Source organism: Musa acuminata, chromosome BXJ1-2 (assembly GCF_036884655.1).
Source record: "Musa acuminata AAA Group cultivar baxijiao chromosome BXJ1-2, Cavendish_Baxijiao_AAA, whole genome shotgun sequence".
NCBI lineage: Eukaryota > Viridiplantae > Streptophyta > Magnoliopsida > Zingiberales > Musaceae > Musa > Musa acuminata.
In genome coordinates this window covers 24520228-24542946 of record NC_088328.1, presented here as the reverse complement: position 1 = coordinate 24542946, position 22719 = coordinate 24520228, and the positions used below count along the sequence as shown (strand labels likewise).

The following is a 22719-nucleotide window of genomic DNA, read 5'->3' as shown; positions in this document are numbered from 1 at the left end:
CTCTCTCTCTAAGGTAATCATTTCACCTATCATCACCACCCTCTCTCTCTTTCTCTCGGGTCTCTTCTCTGTTCCCATCCGCAGACTGAAATCCGAGACTTGAGGGGGGGGAGAAAGAAGGAAGAACGAGGAAGCTTTTCCTTTGAGGGGAATGTCGTCTGGCTCGAGGCGTCCATAACATGAGATCAATAGATCTTGTATCTTCTTTCCTCTTCTTTTACATCTGGGAGATCTCGGACCAGGCTTCATTCCCCCCAATCACAGCTTCCATCTTCATGGGTAATCTTGACATCCATGCACAGGTCTGCCTTCTTCACCTTCTTGTTCTTGATTGCGGTTTCCTTTGTGCTGTTCTTATTGCTATCTTGGTTTTCTTGATTTCTGATCGTCAAGGAAAGAGAAAAAGGATTGGTGTAATGATGGTGGATCTTGACCAGCTCTTTCGTTCTGTCTTCTAGGAAGAAGAAAAAAGAGTTTCATCATTACCTTATCATTGCATTCAGAAAGAATGGATCTTTCTTTCTTTCTTCCTTCCTTCCTTTTTCCCTCTTCCTGATGTCAGATCTTATCGATCTTGTTAAATATAACCCTTATTTGTTCTTCTCATCCGGTTTCTACTTCACCAACCGATGGTTTTATCTTCCAAGTTAGCAGATGGTTATCAACTAGACAACAATCCATATATATGTTGAAATGTACATCTTCCATCCAATTCTTCTCCGTCTCTTTTTTGGTGCTTCTTGTGCTTCAAGTAAAACCATACGAACACTTATCAGGTCGTAGTCGATCAAAATCTTTCCCATCTTGATAAGTGTTCTCGAGTCCTTTTGCTTTACAAAGGTTTCATCGCAATATACAATAAGAACACTGTTGACTCTTCTGATGGGCTGTCAAGGTGGAAAAACCAGGAGGTATTACCCATCAGTTTGTCGTGAATTTTTTGGGTGCCATCTCACACTGTATAGTTCGTTTTCCGAGATCCACATAAACTTATCAGATCTTTGTGATGTAAAGCACTTGTCATCTCATATGATCTGATAGCTGTAAGCCTGCACTCGAGGATTCTGGAAGCCTGCGTGAGAGCTGGCTTGCAGCATGATCAAGAACGAAGGAAACACCTCTCTTATCATTCACTTGTGCAAGTTTCCTCGCAGCGATATTGTGGAGATCCAATCACACACTGGTGTTTAGTTCCAAACAACACAAAGATGCAGAAAAGAGAGACACATACGAAAGCTGGGGGAATAGAATACGTGCGGCATTGACCTGTAGAAGGTAGGGATCATCACTTGAACGGCTGTTCAGCTTGATGGAGGCTTAGGGTTCATGAGGTATGTATGGGTCGATGGGTCTCTTAGGGTTTTGCTTGGGAGGAAAACGAGGAACACAACAACAGTAGAAATTATGACTGCGTCAACCTCACGCCTCGAAACCATAAAGACCAACGTCATGCATTGGTTCACATCTCTGACTCCCATCCATCACCTGACAGCCTTTCTCTTAGGGAGAGTCTTTCAAAGTGTAATATTATGTTAAGAGTGTGTCTCCCAAATTTAACAGCCGATGCGCTGTAAACCTCAATCATATACACTTTAACCCTCTAAACCTTTAACACTGACCCCTAAAGAACACCTTATAAACTAATCCTTAGACTCTAATCCTAAAACCTTACCACATTTACACCCTCCACGTTAAAAGAACAGTGTCTCAGGCCTGTACATGTACAGTCTATTTGTATAGTAATAGATCAACCTCAATAGTAGCTTGAAGAGTTTCCAATAGTTAATATGATAAAGTATATTTTAAGGAATGATATGAACAATCTGCACATTAGTATTGGTTTATATTAGGGTTGATAAGTATTTTTGGATTATTGAACATGACAAGAAATCCTAAGAATGGAAAGGTTTCCTTTTGTGCAAAAAATACATATTAAAATTAAAATTTGTATATTTTATGAATACATATATATGAAGAAAAAGCTTTGAGTATTCCTTTAATTTCTCTCTAATGAATTTAGATATATTAAGAATAAAAGATGAAAGAAATTGTTCGGGATCTATATGTGTGGATATACAAAAGGGCTTATACTTGAATTGTGGTTAGTTGAGTAGAAGAATTTAATTTTTATATACATAATATAATTAATTTTAAATTAACTATTCGGTTTATTATATGGTTTGTTGATTTTTAAGTATCTATACTTTGACTTCCAAGTCTTCTCTCCTCCAACAACGGAAGACTTCTCTTGTGCTGCGTAAGACAATTGTTGCTCAAATTTGGACTTCATTACGCACAGGAGTATAGCAGAATCAATCAGTTTGTATCTGTATCAAGATTAGCTGCACAACATGTAGTACCAGCACGGACTCATTCATCTTCCTCCAAGGAAGCAGAATCAATCTTCTTTCTGTCACCAAATCCCGGTGGAAGCTTTGCTCCCTCACCTGAGGGCACATACTTATGGATATAGTCCCCGCGGATGACATAGTAATCTCCACCTTTTCTTATGAGCTTTAAGTCCCTGAGGTGCAACATCCAATGGTTTCGTTCTGAGCATAGAAATGAAGACGGGCTGTAGAGAGACCTCACTCAACAAAGGATGAGAAGAGAAAACTTACAGGTCAAGCAGATCACATCGGTCGTGCGCTTCATAAACATCCTTCCAGGATTTGGAACCCCTCGGGGCATAAAATACAGCATTGCCGCTTCCCCATCTTTTCTTAAAGAGTCTATACCACGATGCATCATCCTCAGATGCCTGTCTCACTGCATAAACGTCCTTCCAGGATTTGGAACCCGTCGGGGCATAAGATGCAGCACAGTCGCTTCCCCATCTTTTCTTAAATAGATCGGACCACAGTTCATCATCGGATGCCAATCTCCTCCACTCTCTGCACACTACAGTTTCCATCGCCATGAAGAGTGTTAAAGAAAATTAACCAGATGGATGAGATTAGCAATTAGAAATTAGGTAGAAAAAGTGCATGAAAGAGAACAAAGATGCGGCTTGTGCACTGAGTGCACTCCAGAAATCATTATTATGAGAAGGATAACTTCCTATCAATTCCGAGGACATGAATATGACCGCAACAAGATACGTAGATCTATTGAGGAATTCATTCCGTATGGAGAAAGTTTCGATGAAGAAGAAGAAGAACGAAAAGAAAGAATCAAGCAAGAACCACGAACAAGTAGGGAGCCGAGGACGGACCGTGGGCAGCTGCGGCAAGGGAGGTGCAGTCCAACAAGCGAAAGATCTCGAGGCACAGATTCTTCGACAACCTCTCCATCCCTAAAGATCTCTCGGTGCCACCACCACCAAGTTCTGTGAGGATTCCAGAGAGACGAGGAGAAGACGACGATGATGGCTCCAGCAAAAGTCAATGGGACGTTTACCCACTTCATCTTATGGGGCATTCCCACGCGTCATCCACCTCTTGGATGGAGCGCTATGGGGTCCAAATGGCCACGAGACACGTAAAAAGATACCTAAATTGGAAATTTTGCATTTTTAATCCGTTTCAAAAGTATCTTTGCCCTTTAAAATATGCGACTCAAATAGTAATCTCCCTTTTCAAAATTTCCAAATAGTGACTCATATTTTCAAAAATATTAAATTATTCCTCCTTTGTTTTTTTAGCCAACCTAATGACAGGTCTATAGGAGATGGAGCAGTATGGGGCCCAGATGACCACGAGACATGTCAAAATAAAATACTTTGGTAATGACAATGGCAACAGAAGTCAAAGACAAGAGTTTTGCAGTGTTGAATATGTGGCTGAATGCTATAAAAAATACCTTACTTCAAAATATCTTTGCGTGAATTTTCTAAATTATAAAAAAAAAATTAATCTTTTTATTAATTTTTTTAAATCATAAATTTTGAGTGTAATTGGCACTCTTAAAATGTTGAGAATGAAATATTTAAAGAAAACATTACTTGATTTTTTAGAGGATATGTTGGTCTTTATGAATCTTATTTAAATATATGTGCCTCAATTTTTGAGTTATGTTGTGAAAAACCTTAATAGTTTACTTTTATGGTTGATGACATGATGTCCACGAAGACACCCTCATTTGTAATCCAAGAGGAGATAATGTTGCCAAAGCGATTATGAGGTTATCGCATGAGAGGAAATGGGTTGTCGACACTCAATGATGTTGTCAACAAAGATGAAAGGATATCGTCGTCGTTTGCTCCTAAAGAGGATTAGAGGACTTCAACGTCGTCGAAGTAGAGCATAGGAGTTCATCACCATTATTTGTCATCGGAGAGAAGCACATAATCATTGACAAATGTTGGTTGTCATCGTCTATATTAGGTTATACTCGTTCAGTATAACTATCGTATCTCGAGCCTAATTTTATTTTCCTTTACAAATACATGCTGATATGCTTGCACAGAATCACAACTCAGAGCATATATAAAATTAGTAATCACTTTAATTAAAATAAATTTTAAATATTCATAAATATTTATGTTTTACAAAGAAGTTTCAAGTCTTAATGGCTAAACTAAAAATGTATAAAACTCAAGATCCTCCATGAACTCTACTAAGTAATAGGTAATGCTCCTCCCTACGCCGAAATCTGTAATGTGTTCAAATGACTACTCATGAAAAACATGAATAATAAATAATTAAGAAAGTGATTATTAGTACCTCGACACATCTTCAAAATTTTTTGGCACATTGTCGACTCTTCTATCATGTCATACGAACTTTTGAAACTTCATCCGAATTTTCGATATATCATTTTATTCTCCGACATATCATTCAATCATTTAGCATATCAATTTTGTTATGACATCCAATCTTCTGTAGTGATATTTGATCCTTGAAACACAATATTTGAACCTCTAGCACAAAGTCCGTTCCTTAGCATATCGATTATTCCTCCAGTTTGATGTTCAATTTTTGACATGATAATATTTCGATGTGATGTTTGACTCTCTAGGTACTATTTGATTTTCTAAATCTATGATTAAAGTATTTTTTATGTCTATTGTCTCAAAAATATATTAGTTTATCAAACTCATTAATTGATTTTATAATCAAAATCTAAAATTAAAAAAGATGAATCCATAAGGTGACTTTGATCGGTACAACATATTAACGATAAATAAGTTGACACTTTTAGGAACGAGTCAACATAAGAGGGGGGAGGTTAATTAGTATAGTGGATAAAATCATCGATTTTGAAAATCTTTCGTTCAATTAAAGTCTATTTCGGAAATATAACTTGAAATTGAAAGCGTATGGAAGCGTACTGAAGAAGTAAGTAAACCAGTTTACAGTATGTAAATGGCAATAATAAAAATGCAAACCAGAGAAGTACATGCTAATTTTATAGTTGTTCGGTCGTCCAACCTATATCCACTCCCAATACCTCCTATAATAAGATCATCAGCTTCCACTATTGATCTTTCTTAAAGGGCAAAGATCAATCACCCCTTTATAGAACTTTCACAAGTGGTTCACGCTCCTTTTACAAACTTTCACACTTAGAAACGATGGAGGTGGACTCTCAACTTTTGTAAGTTATTTCACTATAGTTTTGGATCAGTTCTTATCACTTCTCTTGCTTTATCGGTTGAGAAGTATGGGGTATTTATAGCTCTCAATTAGATTCAAAATTGGAGCCAAAAAAGGTGTCATCCTGGGTTTCCCAGGTCCTAGCGGTACCACCGCCTAACAGTCTCGGAGGCTAAGTCTGGGCAGTACCACCGCCTGACACAGTCTCGGAGACTGTGCCATGACAATGTCACCTATTGGGTCATTGTTTGGGCCTTTCACTTGACCTAACATAGCTCAAACTTGGGCCCAACTGCCCCTAATTGGGTTAGCCCAATTATTTCCTAATTATATACTAACTAAGAAATTTAAGGTATACAATAAGCTAAATAAGTCCAGTAAGTTTATGTTTCTTCCGACGAACTTTCGATGATCTCTCGACAATGTTCCAACGGACTCTTAGCAAGCTTTTGGACTTCATGACGATCTTCTTGACGAGTTCCGATGAGCTTCTTTAGCAAGCTCCTGAACTTCTCGGTCAATCCAGTAGAACATTTGACAAACATCCAAACTTCCGACGAACTCTCGAACTCCTAACGAAATCTCGTTATTAACTTCGGAACTTCATTTTGCATTATGCTTTGATCGCTATCATAGTTAATCCTGCATAATTAAAATCTACTTAAATCTTAGACAATTATTACAAAGCTTGAATCATATTGTTCAGCATGTCATTGATTCATCAACACTTCGTCTGATTCTTAGGCGAATCGTCCTCTCTTGCGGCCGATTGCCCAATCGGCCAATTGACCTCCGCAACTTCGATTTTCTTAGTGTAATTTCCGCTCTTCTTGGCCCGATGCCCGAACTCATGGCCTGAAGCCTTCTACCGATACGTCGACCGATCCTTTGGCTCGATGTCCAATCTTCTGACATGTTTCTCTCCGGCCCAATATGATTCTTCCTACTTTAATTGTCTCTCCCTGATCGAAGCTTTATGCGTGACTAAAAAAAAATGCATATCAAATCATAAACACTATCAATTAGTTTCATCATCAAAATCCGAGATTCAATCGATACTGTTCAATGGGGCAAATTTGGTACATCACCTTTTCGAGATCATTGTTTTTAAAATTTGAAAAGTAAGGTTCATGTTTAGAAAATACTAATTTATTAGGGTATTTTTTAAGAGACTCGCCCATTCGCTTTGTTACTCGCAATTTGCTTAGATATGTTTATATTGCCATTGGTATATGGCTTCTAATGCCATCCTACCCCTTCTTATTTGCAGCTGCAACAGAGTTAATGCCGTACGTATCATCTCTTCTTGAACAGTGAGCATCATGTTTGAGACTGTCGTACTTCACGTGACCGACACGAGACCAGTAGGAGGGTTAATTACATATATTACTAATGTATTTTGAGTAATACATGAGTACGGCATGTCTTATCGATTTGCCGTGAAACATCTTATTTTATTTACCATAACATTATCGATTTTATTAATAAAAATATAAAAATAAAAGATAAAAAGATAATTTTAATATTCTGATTGACGATGACAGATAACATCGATGATGGTGGACTATGTCATCATTGGGAGCCAAAAGTAATTGTTATGGATGAGGAGAGTAACGGTGAGAGGTAATGACTGTTATATATTTATGTTGACGCCCACGTACTTATCGAACGATCCTTTTATACACTCCACATCTATGTCAGCACTAATGTAGATGTCAAATGACCCTTTTGTCACTTTACATCGACATCGACATCGATGTAGTTGTCGAGTAGCAAAAGGGCCGCTTGACATTTGAATTAGTGATCGTTTTATCGCTTAGTAATTATGTCGACATAGATGCGGCGTGATGAAAGGGATGTTCAGTAAGTGCATCGATGCTAACGCAAATGCGAAGCAACAAAAGAATAGCTCTGATAGCTTTTGTGGATAAGGAAAGCAATGGTGAGAGATAAGGGTAACTTTGTATCTACGTTAACATCGATGTAAATGCAACGCAACCCTCAACTCTCGTCGTTGCTCTCTGTCTACAATAGCCACCCGAGTGACTCTTTCGTCGCTCTACATCTGCGTCAACGTCGACATTGTTGACGAGCTGTGAGAGGATCGTCGACGCAAATACAAAGCGATGAAAGGATTACTCGACAACTTCGTCGACGTCGACATATATGTAAAGCAACCCTTAACTCTCATAGCTCTCCCCATATGCAACAATCACCTATGGCCCCTCGTGATACCACTATCAATGTCGTCCGATACTATCAATCGAAATATTAAAATTATTCTTTTATTTTTATTTTTATATTTTCATCGATAAAATTGTTGATATTAAGATAAATAAAACTATATATTTCAGTTTCATCATTATTGAGATTTTAATATAAATGCTTGTACTAGTTACTAAGATTTTGAGCTGTGTGACTTGGGAAAGAGATGAGATGAACACTATTATAATCCATTTATTCCGAGAAGGCGTGTCCGCTGGAGAAAAATAGAACAAAGAACACACAGTTTTCATCACCAGTAGAAAAATCCCGTCTGCTGTTCCGATTCATCCGTTTCGTATCCATAATCATCGAGTAGTTTGGAACCCTCGTGTTCGAATCTGGTGATCCTTGATGCCAATCTTAGGACCTCGTCGTCTGCCTGAAACCCGAGGCAATCCCTCACGATCAGTCTCTCTAGCTTTCTGCAGCCGCTTATGATCACCACCAGCTCATCCTTGGTCAAGTAGGATTTGCTGAGCTCCAAGTGCTTCAGCTGCGGCAGACGATCCACGATGGCCTTGGCGTCTTCCTTGTCGATCAGACCGCGCACCTTGAGCCGGGAGAATTTGGTACAGTAGCGGCCGATCTCGGCGATCACTCGCAGGAACGAGGAGGGTTTGGTCTCCATCTCGAGCTGCTCCAGATCTCTCCAACTTCCGACGAGATCCGGGATGCGGAGGTCATCCTCTACCATCAAGTTATCAGGCAAAGCAAGAGACTTTAACCGTGGGCATCTGAGAATTTGGAGGAAGGGGAAGAGGATGTTCATTGAACACGGCGGACATGGGTGACGACGAGGGCAGAAGGAGAAAGAGGGACCATACTTGCACTCACTTGATGGAGACGTAGACCAGGTCTTGGATGGATGCGCCGAAGGACAAGGGAAAGATGAGCTTCTCCGCGGATCCGCGACTGCGGTCGACCACGAGCCGCATGAAGTGGGAGAAGGAGAGGGTCTTGAGGCGGTAGAGGGACGTGAAGCTCCGGCTGAAGGGGCTCCAGGGCATGAAGTCGAGGGAGCGGAAGTCGAGGAGCCTCCAGCAGGAGGGATCCAGGGAGGCGCGCCACCAGCACTTGCAGACGAAGGGCACCGAGAGGGTGAGGTCGTCGAGGGCGAGCCGGCGGAAGATATTGACCAGGCAGTCCACCTGCATCTCCTCCCACCTTCTGCCGGCCTCCATGTTGAGCCCTGAGCTCTGGGTTTGGCCACTCGCAGCGGCGTGGGATGGTGGCCAGGGATTGACATTGCCGACGAGACGTCCTCTTCCACATGGTCCCCACCATCTGTCGAATTTCGATCCAAGTGAAATAATGTTATCAAACTGGAAACTGTGAGGACCACACGGAGACAGCGTAGCGACCAACCCCGAGTTCCTGTCTTGGGACAAGAAACTTGCAATAAAATCGAATGCATTTGGAAGTACGTGTGAAACATGAGATTCTTTTCCATCCACCGGTCGGTGTGCAAATAAAATAATCGAACTGCCCCATCACTGAATTATACGGATAAGTGAGAGATTATTTGCCCCTAACCTTTCACTATTCGACCGTCTGAATTCTATTTGAATATTTTTCCCATTTTTCGAACTAATTATATTTTAATTTTCAAATAAATAAAAACATTTCGTTCATATATTTATTGCGAGTGTTGTTCCAAAACAATGAGTCAAACACGGTCAAACACCATTTCCAAACACCCACTTACTGCCTTCTGATGTGATAATATCATCATCGTGACATCTTCACACGAATTATCAATAAAAGAATATAACATCAACTATTCTTGCCTTTGTAAACTTATGAATGCTTGATTGATGCCTCACGGCATTTCATCAAGCACCGGTAGGTGTACTCTTAAGAAACTCGAGCCTCTGCTAACTATATACAATTGCGCCCAAAGAAACCAAGAAAACAAAATAAAAGCATTGATCTAACGCCCCCAGTTAAATCTCGGAGATACCACAGTGCATGTTCGCTAGTTCGCATCCCCGTCAATAATAGACCCACATCGGAAGATCTCACCTGCTCCTTCGGCGGTCCAATTACCATTGGCATAGTCATGTTGATGACACAGGATCCCACTCAAAAGAACTACTGGCCACCGACACCGACCACCTAAACCATGCCAACGTCAAAAGGTCGCAAAGAGTATGCATGCTTGCGAAGAACGTGCTACCACTGAAATCTAAAAGGGACATCAGATGCCTTTTAGAATGTATGAATAACTTAACATGATACAATTCTTTCCTTCGAATCCCTTTCATGCAAAGCTTTTCTTAAAATATCATCACTACGACATCTTCCATGTGGTTCTAATAAAAAGACATCCAACCAGACTCAAGTAGGTGACAACCGATCCAATTGTCTCCAACCCCACAACTCATCTGGTTCAGAATATAACGCAAGTTTCCTACAGCAAAGATAGACCACAAATGTCTGTAATTCTACCTAAGTGAAAACACAACGCGTGGCACAGTAATATACATGGAAAGGAAAAAGGACTGTACAAGAACAATGAACTAAGCTTGCTCACCAATCATAATATATAGCTAGTCTATTGCTTATGTAGAACCTCTTTATTCTAAAGAACAACCAGACAGACCAATAATGAAAAGATATCAACTGCTATATTGTTGCTTATGTTGATGGAGATAATGTATGTCGACAACAGGGTAGAATCAGTAAAAGACTAGAAGATTTAAAGATCAAACCAACTAAATTGCTTAGCAACCATATAGCAAGATTATCAAATCTCCCTTCGGTAAATACTCGAAAAAAACCTGAATTATAATAAAACTAAGTTTAAATACTATGGCCATAAAGGATGAATATTAAATATAAAATAATAGAACCACAATCACGCTGTCAATGTGCAAAAGAAGAAGCTTAGTTCATCACTATTTAGACAGTTCAATTACAAAAGATGAAAGTAACACAGACTTAAAATGCATCAGTGAAAATCAAGGTGTAAGTCAATAGAAAATGATCATCAGATTTGAAGTTTAGTATTTTCGTGTTGAACCCTATCATGAATGTTTTAACTTGTTTCCTTCTAATCAAACCATCTAAAACAATTTCTCCCTTTGAGCAGTCAAAAGTAATTGTAATATGCCATGTTTCAATTGCACAGTTTGCTGTCCATACTACTGTTGTACCAATTGATAAGGTTATTGTAAACATGACAAGTCATAATCTTCACTCTAAGGCAATATCAGTAACTACAAATAAGAGTAATCAGAGATCTTTTTACTACCAATGATGTTCAGTTATGCCTCCCTCTACCTCTTCTCATACTGTTAACCTTAATCAACTCATCTCGTTTAAAAGAGATTCTATGATCTTTTTCTGGGCCTGTTCATCCCATCTCAAACAATTTTCCTCATCTTATTTCTTTGCTCATGAATATAAACATTTTTTTCCTATCTTTCAAATAGCCGTTACGCCACTCACAATTCACATAATTGTCGAAAATAAAACTGAAGAAATGCAAGCAGTTATCCCTACAGTAATGTTTCTCTACTTTCACAGGTACACGAGTAACCTCCTGACCTTCGACCCTAAACATAACTGTTACCACAATAAAAAAATTAAAAACAGAAGCAATCTCCATCCAAGTTCAACATTTGAACATAACAAAGAACACAAAATCTCTCCAAACCCCCCAACCCCCCCACCCCCTTTATCCCACATTAATTCCAGCCAAAAATTAGTGCCAGTCTGTCAATCACATAGGATTCTGAAATTCCATCCTCATCATCATTTGAGATCTCCATCATCTCTATCTCTTAAAGTGTGTTAGAAGCTTTCTTAATTCTTTCAACAGTAATTGAGGGTTAGATGTCTCTGATGGTGTAAAGAAAACCAAAGGTTCTTCTTGTTTTACTTCCTAACATGTTTTGTGTCTCCTAATGAGATAGACCATATAGGAGTTTGTTGTGTACCCACACAAGGAATTTTGATCATCATATGAGATGAGTTCTCAATATTAATCAAGAAAAGTAATTGTTAGGTCATCATCCATTCAGAAACATTACAGAACATCATAAAGTATAAGCGCCAAAGAAAAAACTCTCAGATGGAAAGTTAGAATAGAACATGCAGCATTATGAAACCACACTCTGTACACAAGATTTATCAATATTAAGAAAACATTATATATGGTTGTTTAATCCTAACTAGTCATCAGAAAAGAGAAAAAATAACAATATATAACATGTGCCTAGATTAAAGGGTTTTGCTTGACAGCTGACGGGGTAAATCTATAGGTTTTTGCTCAGTCTCCAACACACCATATGACAAGAGAGCATATAGCACGTCTAATTATGATACTATGTATGTTTATACAACATAGCCCTTATCATTATATTATTTTAGAACATAGTATTAGCAAAACAAGTTATTTAAAATGAGATTGGAAAACTAGAAATAAGTAATCTCATCATTAGCTAATAACTAATATCTGACTTTGCTCAAAGTTACGTTACTTACTATGTGCACTGCTTTCTTTAGTTTTCATTTCTTATTAAGTAGTTTCAACATATTATAGTGTTAACTAAAACTAGTAGTACAATGCATTTTCTGATTGTGCAATTGTATCAGAGTTGCTAAGAGGGAAGGGATGTGGGAAAGAATGCATGAGCAAGAGGTAAAATATATTAAAGAAAAAGAAAGGCCAACGTGGGAAGAGGAAACTTAAATATCAGAGAAATGTGGTAATTAGCTAAAAATGTTAAAAATCCTTATATAAAATGGTGAAGTTGCTGATGTGCCTCCTAACAGGTAGATTTTGCAGCCAAAGAATCTAGAGAAGAAACTATGTTCTGTTGCTAACAATTCCATGATAATAATTGTCAATACAGTAGTAAGATAAAATTGAAAAAACAATGCCATAATGTAAGATGATTCTTCGTCTCTCATGGAACCTAACAAAATGATGATGTAAAAAACCCACAAAAGCTCCAGGTTAGCAGTCTCAATACCATCTTCCAGAATTCAAGAACAATGTGAATCTGGTTACCTTCCAACTAGATAAGTAGCAACACTGGAAAGGAATAAAATATATGCACTAACTAGGACATCATCCAGATGCGAAAAATGTACCTAGAAATCCTCTAACACAATCGAAAAGCCTCCAACCAATTCTAATAAAAACTAAGAAAAAAAAAGCTTCCAAAAAGTACAAGAATTTTGCCCAGTCTATAGAATTCATTCATTCAAAAGGAAATCCAACTTCATGGTATTGTCATAAACGATGCAAAGCTATTCATGCACCATACATGATAGCCTTGCCATCTGTCTATTCCCTAGTTATGAACAAAAGATTTGGTTTAGAAATTTTTTTTGGACTTCATCAGAAACAAACACCAACAGAACTAACTCAGAGAAGGCAAATTCAGACAAAGAACCCACAACAGCATAATACAAAAGAAAATTATTAGAAGGATCCTAATACACAGATGCAAAGCCCGAACAATTAATTTTCAAATAGTATCCTTACCACAAACAAATGGCACAGGATTATCTTGATGAGCTCCCGACTCACAGACGATGAATCCAAAATATGATAACTTACACATCCTAATACACCAAACAGTAACCTATGAAATCAATTGTTTCTATAAGCTTATTGCAACAAATCGTTCTTGACCCTCCGGTCATTCCACCTTACATGTTAAGGTCAAAAATTGGTATATCAATAACATAGACTCATTAATCATTTATGAATAGAAAACGAAAGGATCAAAGTGAGGGAAGAGCTCGAACCCTAGATTGGCACGTATCTCTTCATAATCTGCTTCCCCGCGACAGCAGCTCCAACCATCAATCCTCCGATAGCGCCGGCAACCGCCGCCGACCGCGGCCCGTTGGCGGCCTTGAACAGGGCCCCGGTACCGAGCCCGGCGACGACGCTGTTGACCCAGTCGTCCTTATCCCTCGCGGCGACCATCCCGCTCTCGAGCCCGGCGTACAAGAGGCCGATGACGCCGAAGCGGTTGCCGATCCGGCGGCCGTCCTGGCCGCAGGAGTTGAGGATGCGGTTGATGCGGATCTTCGTGGTGTCCCCGGGCTCCGCAGATCGGAGGGCATGGCGGATGCCGAGGGAGGCGCCGGAAGCAGACCCGGCGAGGTATCCGATGCCAGTGTAGTAGGTGAGGTTCTCGCCCCAGGAGCGACGCTCGGCGATGGATTCTTCCTGGAAGAGAAACTCCGGGGACGTGGGGAGGTCGTAGAGGGTGCGGTGGGGGATCTGAAGATCGTGGTAGGGGTTGTAAAGCCGCCGTCCGCTCGAATCCTGTCTGCGATCGGCGTCATCTCCCCCATAGGTCCTCGGATCGGCCATCTGAGCCCGTCCTATTTCTAGGTAGAGTAGGAGCTTCTCGCGACGTCGCCGGGGGCGAAAGGCAACGGAACGGCGGCGAGAAGGGAGGGCTTTGGCTCTTCTATTTGGAGTAGGCTTTATTGGAATTTTACGGAAAGCACCCTGTTGAATTTGGACTTTAGTCCTCGGAAATATCTGCCTTTGTTCCGTCAACCCTTCTCGAATCCTCCCACGTGAGTGTTTGTATTATTAGATTAATATTTTAACTATATGTCATAAAAAATTTACTATTTCAAGCTCTTAACCTTTAATGAGTTTAGCATATTATCACCATGTAATGTTTTATGTATATACTAGAGAAACTAAAATAAAAATTTATATTTAAAATATTAATTTTGTGGTGATATGTCAATTTCACCTATTAAAAAATCATCCAATATATTTTTAAATTACATTTAATATATTTTTATAATTAAAATATCATTTACCGAATTTTTTTAAAATATTATTTAATATATTTTTTACACCTAAAAATCTATATATGATTTGTTTGATCTACTTACCAAAAATTGATAATTCGAACCTCATTCAATATATTTTATCGAACTCATTTATGATCTAAAATCAAGAAATTGAAATCTAATCCGAGATTATTTGAAGACATTGATTAGTTTAACCAATAAAAAATTCAACCTTCATAGCTTATATCCTTTATAAAAAGAAGAAAAAAACGTGAATGTAAGAATACGGGCATACAAAAACTACGACTCTTCCCCCTTCGTCTTGGCCACACGAATGTCCTACGTCGCATCTGATAAATAAGCTTGTTTGCTCGTGTCATCGCAATCCAAAGTGTCCAACTTCTTCGACGAGGAGATTTATATGGAGAACACAACAGGTTCAAAGACTTCCCTACGACGGCATCTCTCTCCCTGTTGCTGGTAATTGCTTTTGCTTCTAAAAATCCTGAGGGTTCCATCTTCTAAATCAAAAAAGTTGCTTCTCAAGTTCCAAAATTATGCTGGGAAGAATATTCGTACATATGCGCTGCTTGATGCGTCGGAAACTTCTCTATCTTTCTTGCATATTACTTGCTTGCGGAAATGCCGATGTTAATGTTTGAACAAACGGATTCTTCCAGTGTATGCAATGTCATGTCGACAATAGTTCTATATTTGTTCTATTGCCTGGTAAGATGTAGATCAAAGCAGATCATTTATCTTCTTAAAAGGACCATCCTGGAACTGATTCTGGTTGTCGCTCACGGAGGGCATCTGTAGGAAACTACACCGAGGCTGGCTGATGTAACTATGGGTTTCGGTAAGTCCTAGGAATCTTCACATCTGATGCCAATATGTGATTATTATTGTTGGAAAAAGATTAGCATATTAAATTGAGTTGGTGAAAAAACTGGATGATGGAAAAACATAAGACTTGACCAACGTTGACCGAAGTCAACCAGTCAACTTCCTCTTCTTCTTCTCTGCCGTTGCTGCCACAAGCCAATTGGCAGGTGACTTGGTCAACTACCCTAAATGATTCACCCAAATTCGACTCAATTTGAGTCAGTTCTCACAATTATAGGATTTGACACTGTTTCTGTTTCAATCTTAGAGGCAGGTAAGCACTCTTGTGCACCCATAGGAAGATTTATTTGGTTAGAATTTAGCTGCGAAATAAGTTGATAGTTGACCTTGCAATAGCTTGAAATACTCTACTAAGTTGTCAGCTTCATTTATGTTAGCATCCTCAGAGAGAGTAGGATAGCGAGCTTACATGACTAACATTACAAAGTGAAAACTTAATTCTGTGTTATCATGGACACTATCACTTTGAACACTGTTTTCACATTCCAACTAATTCAGAGGTTAAAACATTTAACCCTTTTCACGAGGCACTTTGTATTAGTTTTTCATCAATATCTCTAATGTAATTATGCTGTTGATCTGTATTTTTCGGTGTCCTATATGATTTATGCCATTCAGAAGGAAGCAAAATACAGTAACATTCTTCATGGCCATCATAGATATTTCAGTTCAAACTCAATGTTTCAATATTCTAAGAAAATTACAACCACAAGAACGTATCATGTGTGCCAACTATTTGGACTGAGCTTTTCCCACCATTGAGTTCGGTTGCTGGCAAAATAACTAGTCAAATTAAGAACCATCTATGTTTTTTCTTATTATTTCTAATATAGTCTTCCTTTACCATTCTACAATTTTTGATCCAGAATTATAGATAGAATCTACACAAGTTTATTGTGTTTTTGTCTTCTTTACAACTTGAAAGCATTACATGATAATGTTGGTACTCTCACTGGTCTCTTATTGCCTCTGGTACAGCAACCTTTCCGATATGTCATAATGGAGAGGGATTCTTCAGGCAAATACAAATCTGATCTCCTGATGAACCAATAACAACATTTCACGAGTGCTGTAATGAGAATCATCAGCATGAATGGCAAGATGGCTGAGATATCAGATTTCATTCTTTCTACTTGGTAAGTACTTACAGTGGAGGAAGTTCCATATGTTTTGTTAATTTTCTGTAGTGTGCCTTGCAGCTTGAATTTGAGAAAAAGGACACCATGATAAGATTTCATAATCCCATATATCAACCTTAGGAATTTATCAAAAATCAAACTTTTATGTGATATGGGCTCGTAGAATGTGTTATGCTTAGTATATGTTTTCGAAAGAACAATTTGCCAAGAACCAAGTCAACCCCTTTAATGTTTGACTTATAGATTGTGGGTATTTGGTTGATTTCATATCAGATCAGAGACTGCCAGATTGATAGATGGATTGCCAGATTCGAAATACAATATCATAGTTAGACTTGTTAGTCATCATCAAATTGCCTGCCACATGAGTGAATAGGTAGAGATAAATATCTTAAATTAAATGGCTGATTTATTTGCATGTTTTATTGCTACAGTGAAGCTGCCAACTTGTTCCTTTACTTTACCAAGTGCTTTGCACGTTATACTGCAATAACCTTTCCAGCATGCAACTAAAAAAAAATCTGCACCTCAAGTGCTGAGTATATTATTCCATCAGAAAAAGAAAAAAAATTAAGGTCATTGTGCAGCCTGACCAACTTGACCTTTATTTTCTCTGAACTATGGGCAATATAATTAATTCTATGAACTTTATTGATCCATCTCCATGCCATGTAATTAAGCATCAAGCATTTTCTCCTCTTGTTGTCCTTTAGATTGCTGCTACTATACCTCTTGAGACGGCTTCACGGATTCTTCATCTCGAGGAACTACAGATGAAGAAGGCTTCTTGTGGTCGATGGGCTCAAAGCACGCAAGTGTGGCTAACGTGCCCACGGCATCGACGACTCCTCCGACCCTCTCTGACACCTCTATCAGTAACGATGCTGCTGTGAAGAGAGGCATGACTTCCATTAACGAAATCGTCGTTGCTGGAACACAATGCCTCTTCTCTATAGTTGCTGCTTCTGCTGCTGCTGCTGCTGGTGACTGTGTTAATTGTTTGGGAAGTGATCGCAAGGCAACTTGGAGCTCCTCCACTGCATCATTCATCTCTCCTACTAAAACTTGAATGCTTCGCGACTCCTTCATCGACTTGACGGAGCTCGATATCTCCTTCAAGACCTTCGATGAACCCAAACTCAACCTCATGCAGACATCACGTAGATGACGCTTCATGTGCTCTGGTGCCTGTAATAAGTCGGAGTTTAGAGTCTTGGATGACATATGAAGCTTTCCTATTTGAAGTGGCAATGCGAACCTGGATCTCTGAGTTGATGCAACCATTGAGGGCTTCCATGCAGTAGGCACAGTACCGCATGGCGGCTCCAACTTTGAGGTATTGGCTCCATGGATGCTTGAAGCCAAATTTGCCATGCCCAGGTTCCCATCTTGCAAGATTGGCCTGTGAATCTTCAGATGCTTTGGAATTCAGGACGTTCTTATATCCCTGTGACCTTTGAGAGTACGACACCTCTCCTTCAACCTTCTTATCCTTCATGAAGTAGTCTTCCACTAAACCTGTGCGATTGGAAAAGAAGCAATTAATTCTCCACGTCTTACTAAGCTGTCATGACCTTTTTGAGAGAGGACGTACCCTCTAATGAATCAGCGAGCTTATCCATGTTACGGGAAACCAGGAGGTGAAGCTCTTGGCCAGCCCACACGGGACGAACAAGAACGCAAACAACGAGACATATGGCGATACCGATGGCGATGGTGCAGATACGCACCTGTGCCAATCGGAGCAGTTCATCCACACGATATCCAGATACAGCCACCAAGCTGAAGGTGAGGATAAATATGGTGATCCCGTAGTCGAACCGTGCTTTTATGTTGGGTATGAATCGAGAGAACGTAGCAGCCGAAGCTGAATGCAACAAAGAATCAATCCATGAGCAAAAAGATTACGAAAAATGATTCAAAATAAGAAGAATTCCATGTATAATCCTCAAAATGTCATACCTAGGAGAAAGACGGAAGAACTCAGAATAATAGGCTCCACTTTTTCTCCGGATTTACTTGCAATCCAATGGATGCCCACCGCAAGAGTGCCGGCTGTCGATGTTGCTACAGCTCTGTTAATTCCTTTGTACAAGCAGCCACCTGCACATGAATGATGGATAGGGTTCATAAAATTGTTGTATATGCGTATAGTTTCAAGGTCATCATAGGTTTATAGTTTACTCACCAACGGTGAATTCAAAGACCACCACCACTGTCATCACTGCCCACAGAGCGCATCCTCCAACGCCGTCGTACAATGGCCTGGTGTAGTAGAAGAGTGAGACCAACGTTAGTGCGATCCCGACTTTGACACCATGGATGACCTTGCGAGGATCATCAGCTCCGATCTTCCCAGCTTTCTTCCCGAAGCTCGTCACCTTCGATACCACCGTCATCACAAGCTGGATCAACCAAGTTCGTGCCCTGTGAATCCATTTGGATTCCAACTCCATTTCCGCCGCGGATCCTTCAGGGACACTTACCCGCCATTCCAAACCACCCTGTGCTTCTTTCTCGGTAGCCATCGTTGCTTCCCTATCCCCGAGGACCGGAGAGAAGGATAGAGCCCGGAGAGTGAGAGACTGAACCCTATTGTATTCGAATGAAGGCGCAAAGCTGGGGTGATCGAGGTTGATGAGGATGAGCTTGGAAGCAAAGAGCAAGAAATGTGTGCTTCGTTGTCTTGTCGTGGCAGGAGATTGATTGGCATCTTATATAAGAAGCAATGGCGCCTATAAAATGATGGTAATGGGGCTACGTAAGGGAGCAAAGGATGTTGTTGGAGAGAGTGGAAGAACCAACCTCACACACACACAATTGCTTTATAACATCACTTGGGTTATCTCTTTGTAGTATACAAATCTGAGAGTGCGATGTGCAATTTTCCGTAGATTTTGTTCTACCACATAGAATCTTTGGCTTTGGCCACTATGGTATGGAGTGCCACCTTAATTTGAGACTGTGGCATGTACGAAATGAAATACTCACAGGATTCAAGAGGTTATGTAGAAATCTACATGCAGCATGTTCATGAAATTGTGTTTCCTCACTACTCATCAGAATAATTAATGTAATGCATTATCAGGATAAACCAGGCTATAAACATATATATGCAGCAGGTTATAGAAGTTTATGTGGATTAATGTTTCATATATAAAGCAGCTGCAAAAAGGATTCAAAATGCCAATCCTGGCTGTCATCCATATGGATCATCCATCCTCTGACCAAACAAAATATTCATGGTGCAGTCTAAAAGAATATGATAAGCATTTGGATCACCCCGAGGTTGGTTCAGGGAAAAGACAAACCCAAGTTGGAGTGCTGGTGGGATTTGGTTGTACGCCTCTTTGCAGCTTGCCAAATCCTGTCCTTCAAATCCAGTGTTTGACATCCCAGGTTGGTCCAGTATCCAGGAGTCGTGTCTCAAAAGAATTTTCTTCCCCAGGAGATTACAATTCAGCACAAGACACAAAAATTACAGATTGATTGATGGTCAACAAGATCCTCTCAAGCTTTTTATGCCTTGCCAAGTGTGCTTTTGACACTTTAAAGCTTCAGAAGTTTGTATAGGATCATCAAAACCTCTTCCCGATTCATCAGGCCTCATACCAATTCATTCGTCGCAGGCATATCGTATGCCAGACTAGGTAGAATTATTCTGCACAAAAAGGTTACAGGAGAAGTGATTAAGATTACAAGACGATGATCGAACTTATGTTTGACAGCTCGAGCGATAAGCATAAATGCATCATCATGGATCTCAAAGGAAGCACTACAGTTCTGCACGCACGCATGCAGTACCTAACAAGAACCTAATCGACTGACCAACTTTGCTAGATGACAACATACCCATAGGCCAATCGGATCATTCTCGCTTACCATTCACTTGACAGACCTTTATCACGAACAGAAACTTTATCCCTAGTGATAGGATTCGACGGTCGCCGTACGAGATCATTCCATGATGACGAACAATGATATTTTTTTGTCCCCTGAAAACGACGCCCACAGGAGACATGACCGGAGGCGCAGCGCACCAACCAGGTTTTCAGGTTTCATCTTCCCCACCTTGTATCCACACTATCTTCTCAGGGTAGAATTAGGTCAGTTCTAAGACGATAAGGTGTTACCTTAATGGTTGGTGCATGGAAAAGGGGCAAAGCTCATCTTTAGGTTTGGTAAATGTTCTCGCTTTATCTGAGAACCTAACTCGGCTATCAGCTAAGAAGGAAGACTGAGTTAATATTGGTTTCCCAAACGCTTTCTGAGAACGTGAAAGCGTCACTCGTTTCATGCTCGTAGTTGTCGACCATTACATGCATACAGCACTGCAACTTTTAAGATCGATGGGCTGCTGCATGAGCTAAGAAAGCTCTCTTTACTGATGATTAACTTAAGGGGTAGATATTATTAGGTGGCCTCTTACTAGCCACTAATGAGGTACGTCAACAGGGACGTGCCAGATGATGTGTCAAATGATTGATGTAGCAGATACTGCAGGAGGTCGGGTGTCGATTAGATTTTCTACTGTGTATAAGTCATCATGCATTTACCAGATGAGAATTTTGCCAAGATTGAAGAATGATTCGTGGATAATAATTGGAAGTGTCGCCGAAGGTTTAGAAAAGTTGTCCAAAAATATTCTCACTGTCGAAGAAATTTATGGAGAATAATTATTATTTTTTCTTTCTTTGCTTAGATACGATGAGGTCAAACGCATATATCCGGTCAACACAAACCCAAAATTGTCGGTTCCTATTTGTTTCTTCCTCTTCCTGGATGCTCCCCCTCTCATACATCGCTGGTCAACTTCTGTCTTCTTCTCGTCCTTCTTGTGGCCAACAAGTGCTGATGGGACGCCCATGCGTTGCTTCCCCAATGAAAACATCGCATTTAGTGCACTCTACCTCGTGAAGAGTCCCTCCGATGGACGAAGAACATGCCCAACACACGGAGACCTTGCACCTGCTCGATGTGCTTCAGTGCGTGATGACAGATTGGATATGCAACGCTGAGAGGAGACGATGAAGTATTCTTTTGTGTATGCATGACATGATTCTTTCCATATAGAAGTAGGCAATTCGGATCAGTACTGAAGTGCTGCAGGTGAAGGATGAGATTAGAAAATGGATTTCTAGCGGCCATTGTAACAACATCTCAATAACTCCTTTAGCTGTCCAATGATAACGAAAGAAGCCGATCTGATAAATTTTTAGCTGTCCAACATTAGTTAGAAGCAAAACCACAACATAGAATTTCCACATCCACAGTGAAAGATGATGAATATATTACTCAAAGGTTAAGGATGATGATGTGCGTTGATGAAGCCTATGAGAAAGAAAAACAAATACTTCTGCCCTCCAGATTTCTTCAAACATGTAGCATCTACAGGTTTTGCAATCTCCAAGCTCCTAATTAAAAGTCAACGTACGTCGGCATCTTAAATCATACTCAAAAGCATCAAGTTTCTTGTTTACGTACCATTAGGACAATGCATGGCATGTGATATGATATAAGAGTACAGTGACTGGGCTGTACACGCACCAGTTCAACCCCAAACACTGGTTTTCACATTCTTAAGTTGATCTCAAGCTCGTTAATTATCTATATTATACGTGTAGCAGGGAAAAGAAGGCACAGTATCATAGTCGAAGGATGTAATTCCTCAGCTCCCAACCCTAGGGGAATGTTCATGGGGACCCAACCTCGAGAAGCGAGATGAATGCCTGGGGAAAAGGTGCGTTCTCCCTTTGTTCGAGTAGGAAGCACGTTGAGGGTGTAATCATACATGGGACAGCGGGAATGTGTTGGTGGGTTTAGGAATCATTAGGTGAGAATGGCAGATGAACTGGTTCCCAGCTTTTGTTCCAACGTAGGCATCCTTTCACCATGATCTCATGCTCGATCTCAGGAGGAAAAGGGCCTCTTCTGATATTAATAGGAATCCAAAGAAGAGCCTAATGCAATATATAATACTACCATGCGAATCAAAGGCAAAAAGAGTATGCAGGTTGTCTGTGCTTTCAAGGCTGGGAGAATCTTGAGTTGGGGTGGTGAGACATGACCGCCGAGGCCTGATAGACGAGAAA

At 40.0% G+C, this 22719-nt stretch overlaps 3 protein-coding genes and 1 long non-coding RNA gene across 6 annotated transcripts; 1 reads left to right on the top strand and 3 right to left on the bottom strand.

The window, feature by feature from the left end:
- Nucleotides 1–7969: 7969 nt before the first annotated feature.
- LOC135603177 (uncharacterized) lies at nucleotides 7970–8779 on the bottom strand. Its single transcript, XM_065094299.1, has 2 exons — nucleotides 8627–8779; nucleotides 7970–8536 (listed from the first exon to the last, which is right to left on the bottom strand). Exon 2 carries the CDS (start codon nucleotides 8494–8496, stop codon nucleotides 8053–8055), a length of 444 nt encoding a protein of 147 aa, XP_064950371.1. The 5' UTR covers nucleotides 8497–8536; nucleotides 8627–8779; the 3' UTR covers nucleotides 7970–8052.
- Nucleotides 8780–8947: 168 nt separating this feature from the next.
- On the bottom strand, nucleotides 8948–14245 carry LOC135603141 (mitochondrial import inner membrane translocase subunit TIM23-1-like). Of its 3 annotated transcripts, none has more exons than XM_065094297.1 (2): nucleotides 13566–14244; nucleotides 8948–9086 (listed from the first exon to the last, which is right to left on the bottom strand). In XM_065094297.1, the coding sequence occupies exon 1, from the start codon at nucleotides 14140–14142 to the stop codon at nucleotides 13567–13569; it is 576 nt and encodes a 191-aa protein (XP_064950369.1). In that variant the 5' UTR covers nucleotides 14143–14244; the 3' UTR covers nucleotides 8948–9086; nucleotide 13566. The 3 variants fall into 3 exon arrangements, with proteins under 3 accessions (XP_064950369.1, XP_064950368.1, XP_064950370.1); XM_065094296.1 differs by lacking the exon at nucleotides 8948–9086 and adding an exon at nucleotides 9961–10212; XM_065094298.1 differs by lacking the exon at nucleotides 8948–9086 and adding an exon at nucleotides 10263–10582 and having other exon boundaries at nucleotides 13566–14245.
- Nucleotides 14246–14874: 629 nt separating this feature from the next.
- Nucleotides 14875–17897, top strand: LOC135603130 (uncharacterized). Its single transcript, XR_010484083.1, has 3 exons — nucleotides 14875–15062; nucleotides 16467–16624; nucleotides 17341–17897. It is a non-coding gene; the product is annotated as an uncharacterized LOC135603130 (long non-coding RNA).
- LOC103975903 (aluminum-activated malate transporter 10-like) lies at nucleotides 17031–19304 on the bottom strand. Its single transcript, XM_009391029.3, has 5 exons — nucleotides 18816–19304; nucleotides 18590–18730; nucleotides 18222–18494; nucleotides 17886–18145; nucleotides 17031–17815 (listed from the first exon to the last, which is right to left on the bottom strand). The coding sequence occupies exons 1-5, from the start codon at nucleotides 19153–19155 to the stop codon at nucleotides 17351–17353; spliced, it is 1479 nt and encodes a 492-aa protein (XP_009389304.2). The 5' UTR covers nucleotides 19156–19304; the 3' UTR covers nucleotides 17031–17350.
- Nucleotides 19305–22719: the final 3415 nt, after the last annotated feature.

Coding starts and splice junctions, on each gene's coding strand:
- LOC135603177 (XM_065094299.1), bottom strand. CDS start 8,496: ATGGTAGAGGATGACCTCCGCATCCCGGATCTCGTCGGAAGTTGGAGA.
- LOC135603141 (XM_065094298.1), bottom strand. CDS start 14,142: ATGGCCGATCCGAGGACCTATGGGGGAGATGACGCCGATCGCAGACAG.
- LOC103975903 (XM_009391029.3), bottom strand. CDS start 19,155: ATGGCTACCGAGAAAGAAGCACAGGGTGGTTTGGAATGGCGGGTAAGT. Junction 18,731..18,815: donor GGTCTTTGAATTCACCGTTG/GTGAGTAAACTA, acceptor ATTCATGTGCAG/GTGGCTGCTTGTACAAAGGA. Junction 18,146..18,221: donor GCTCGCTGATTCATTAGAGG/GTACGTCCTCTC, acceptor CCAATCGCACAG/GTTTAGTGGAAGACTACTTC.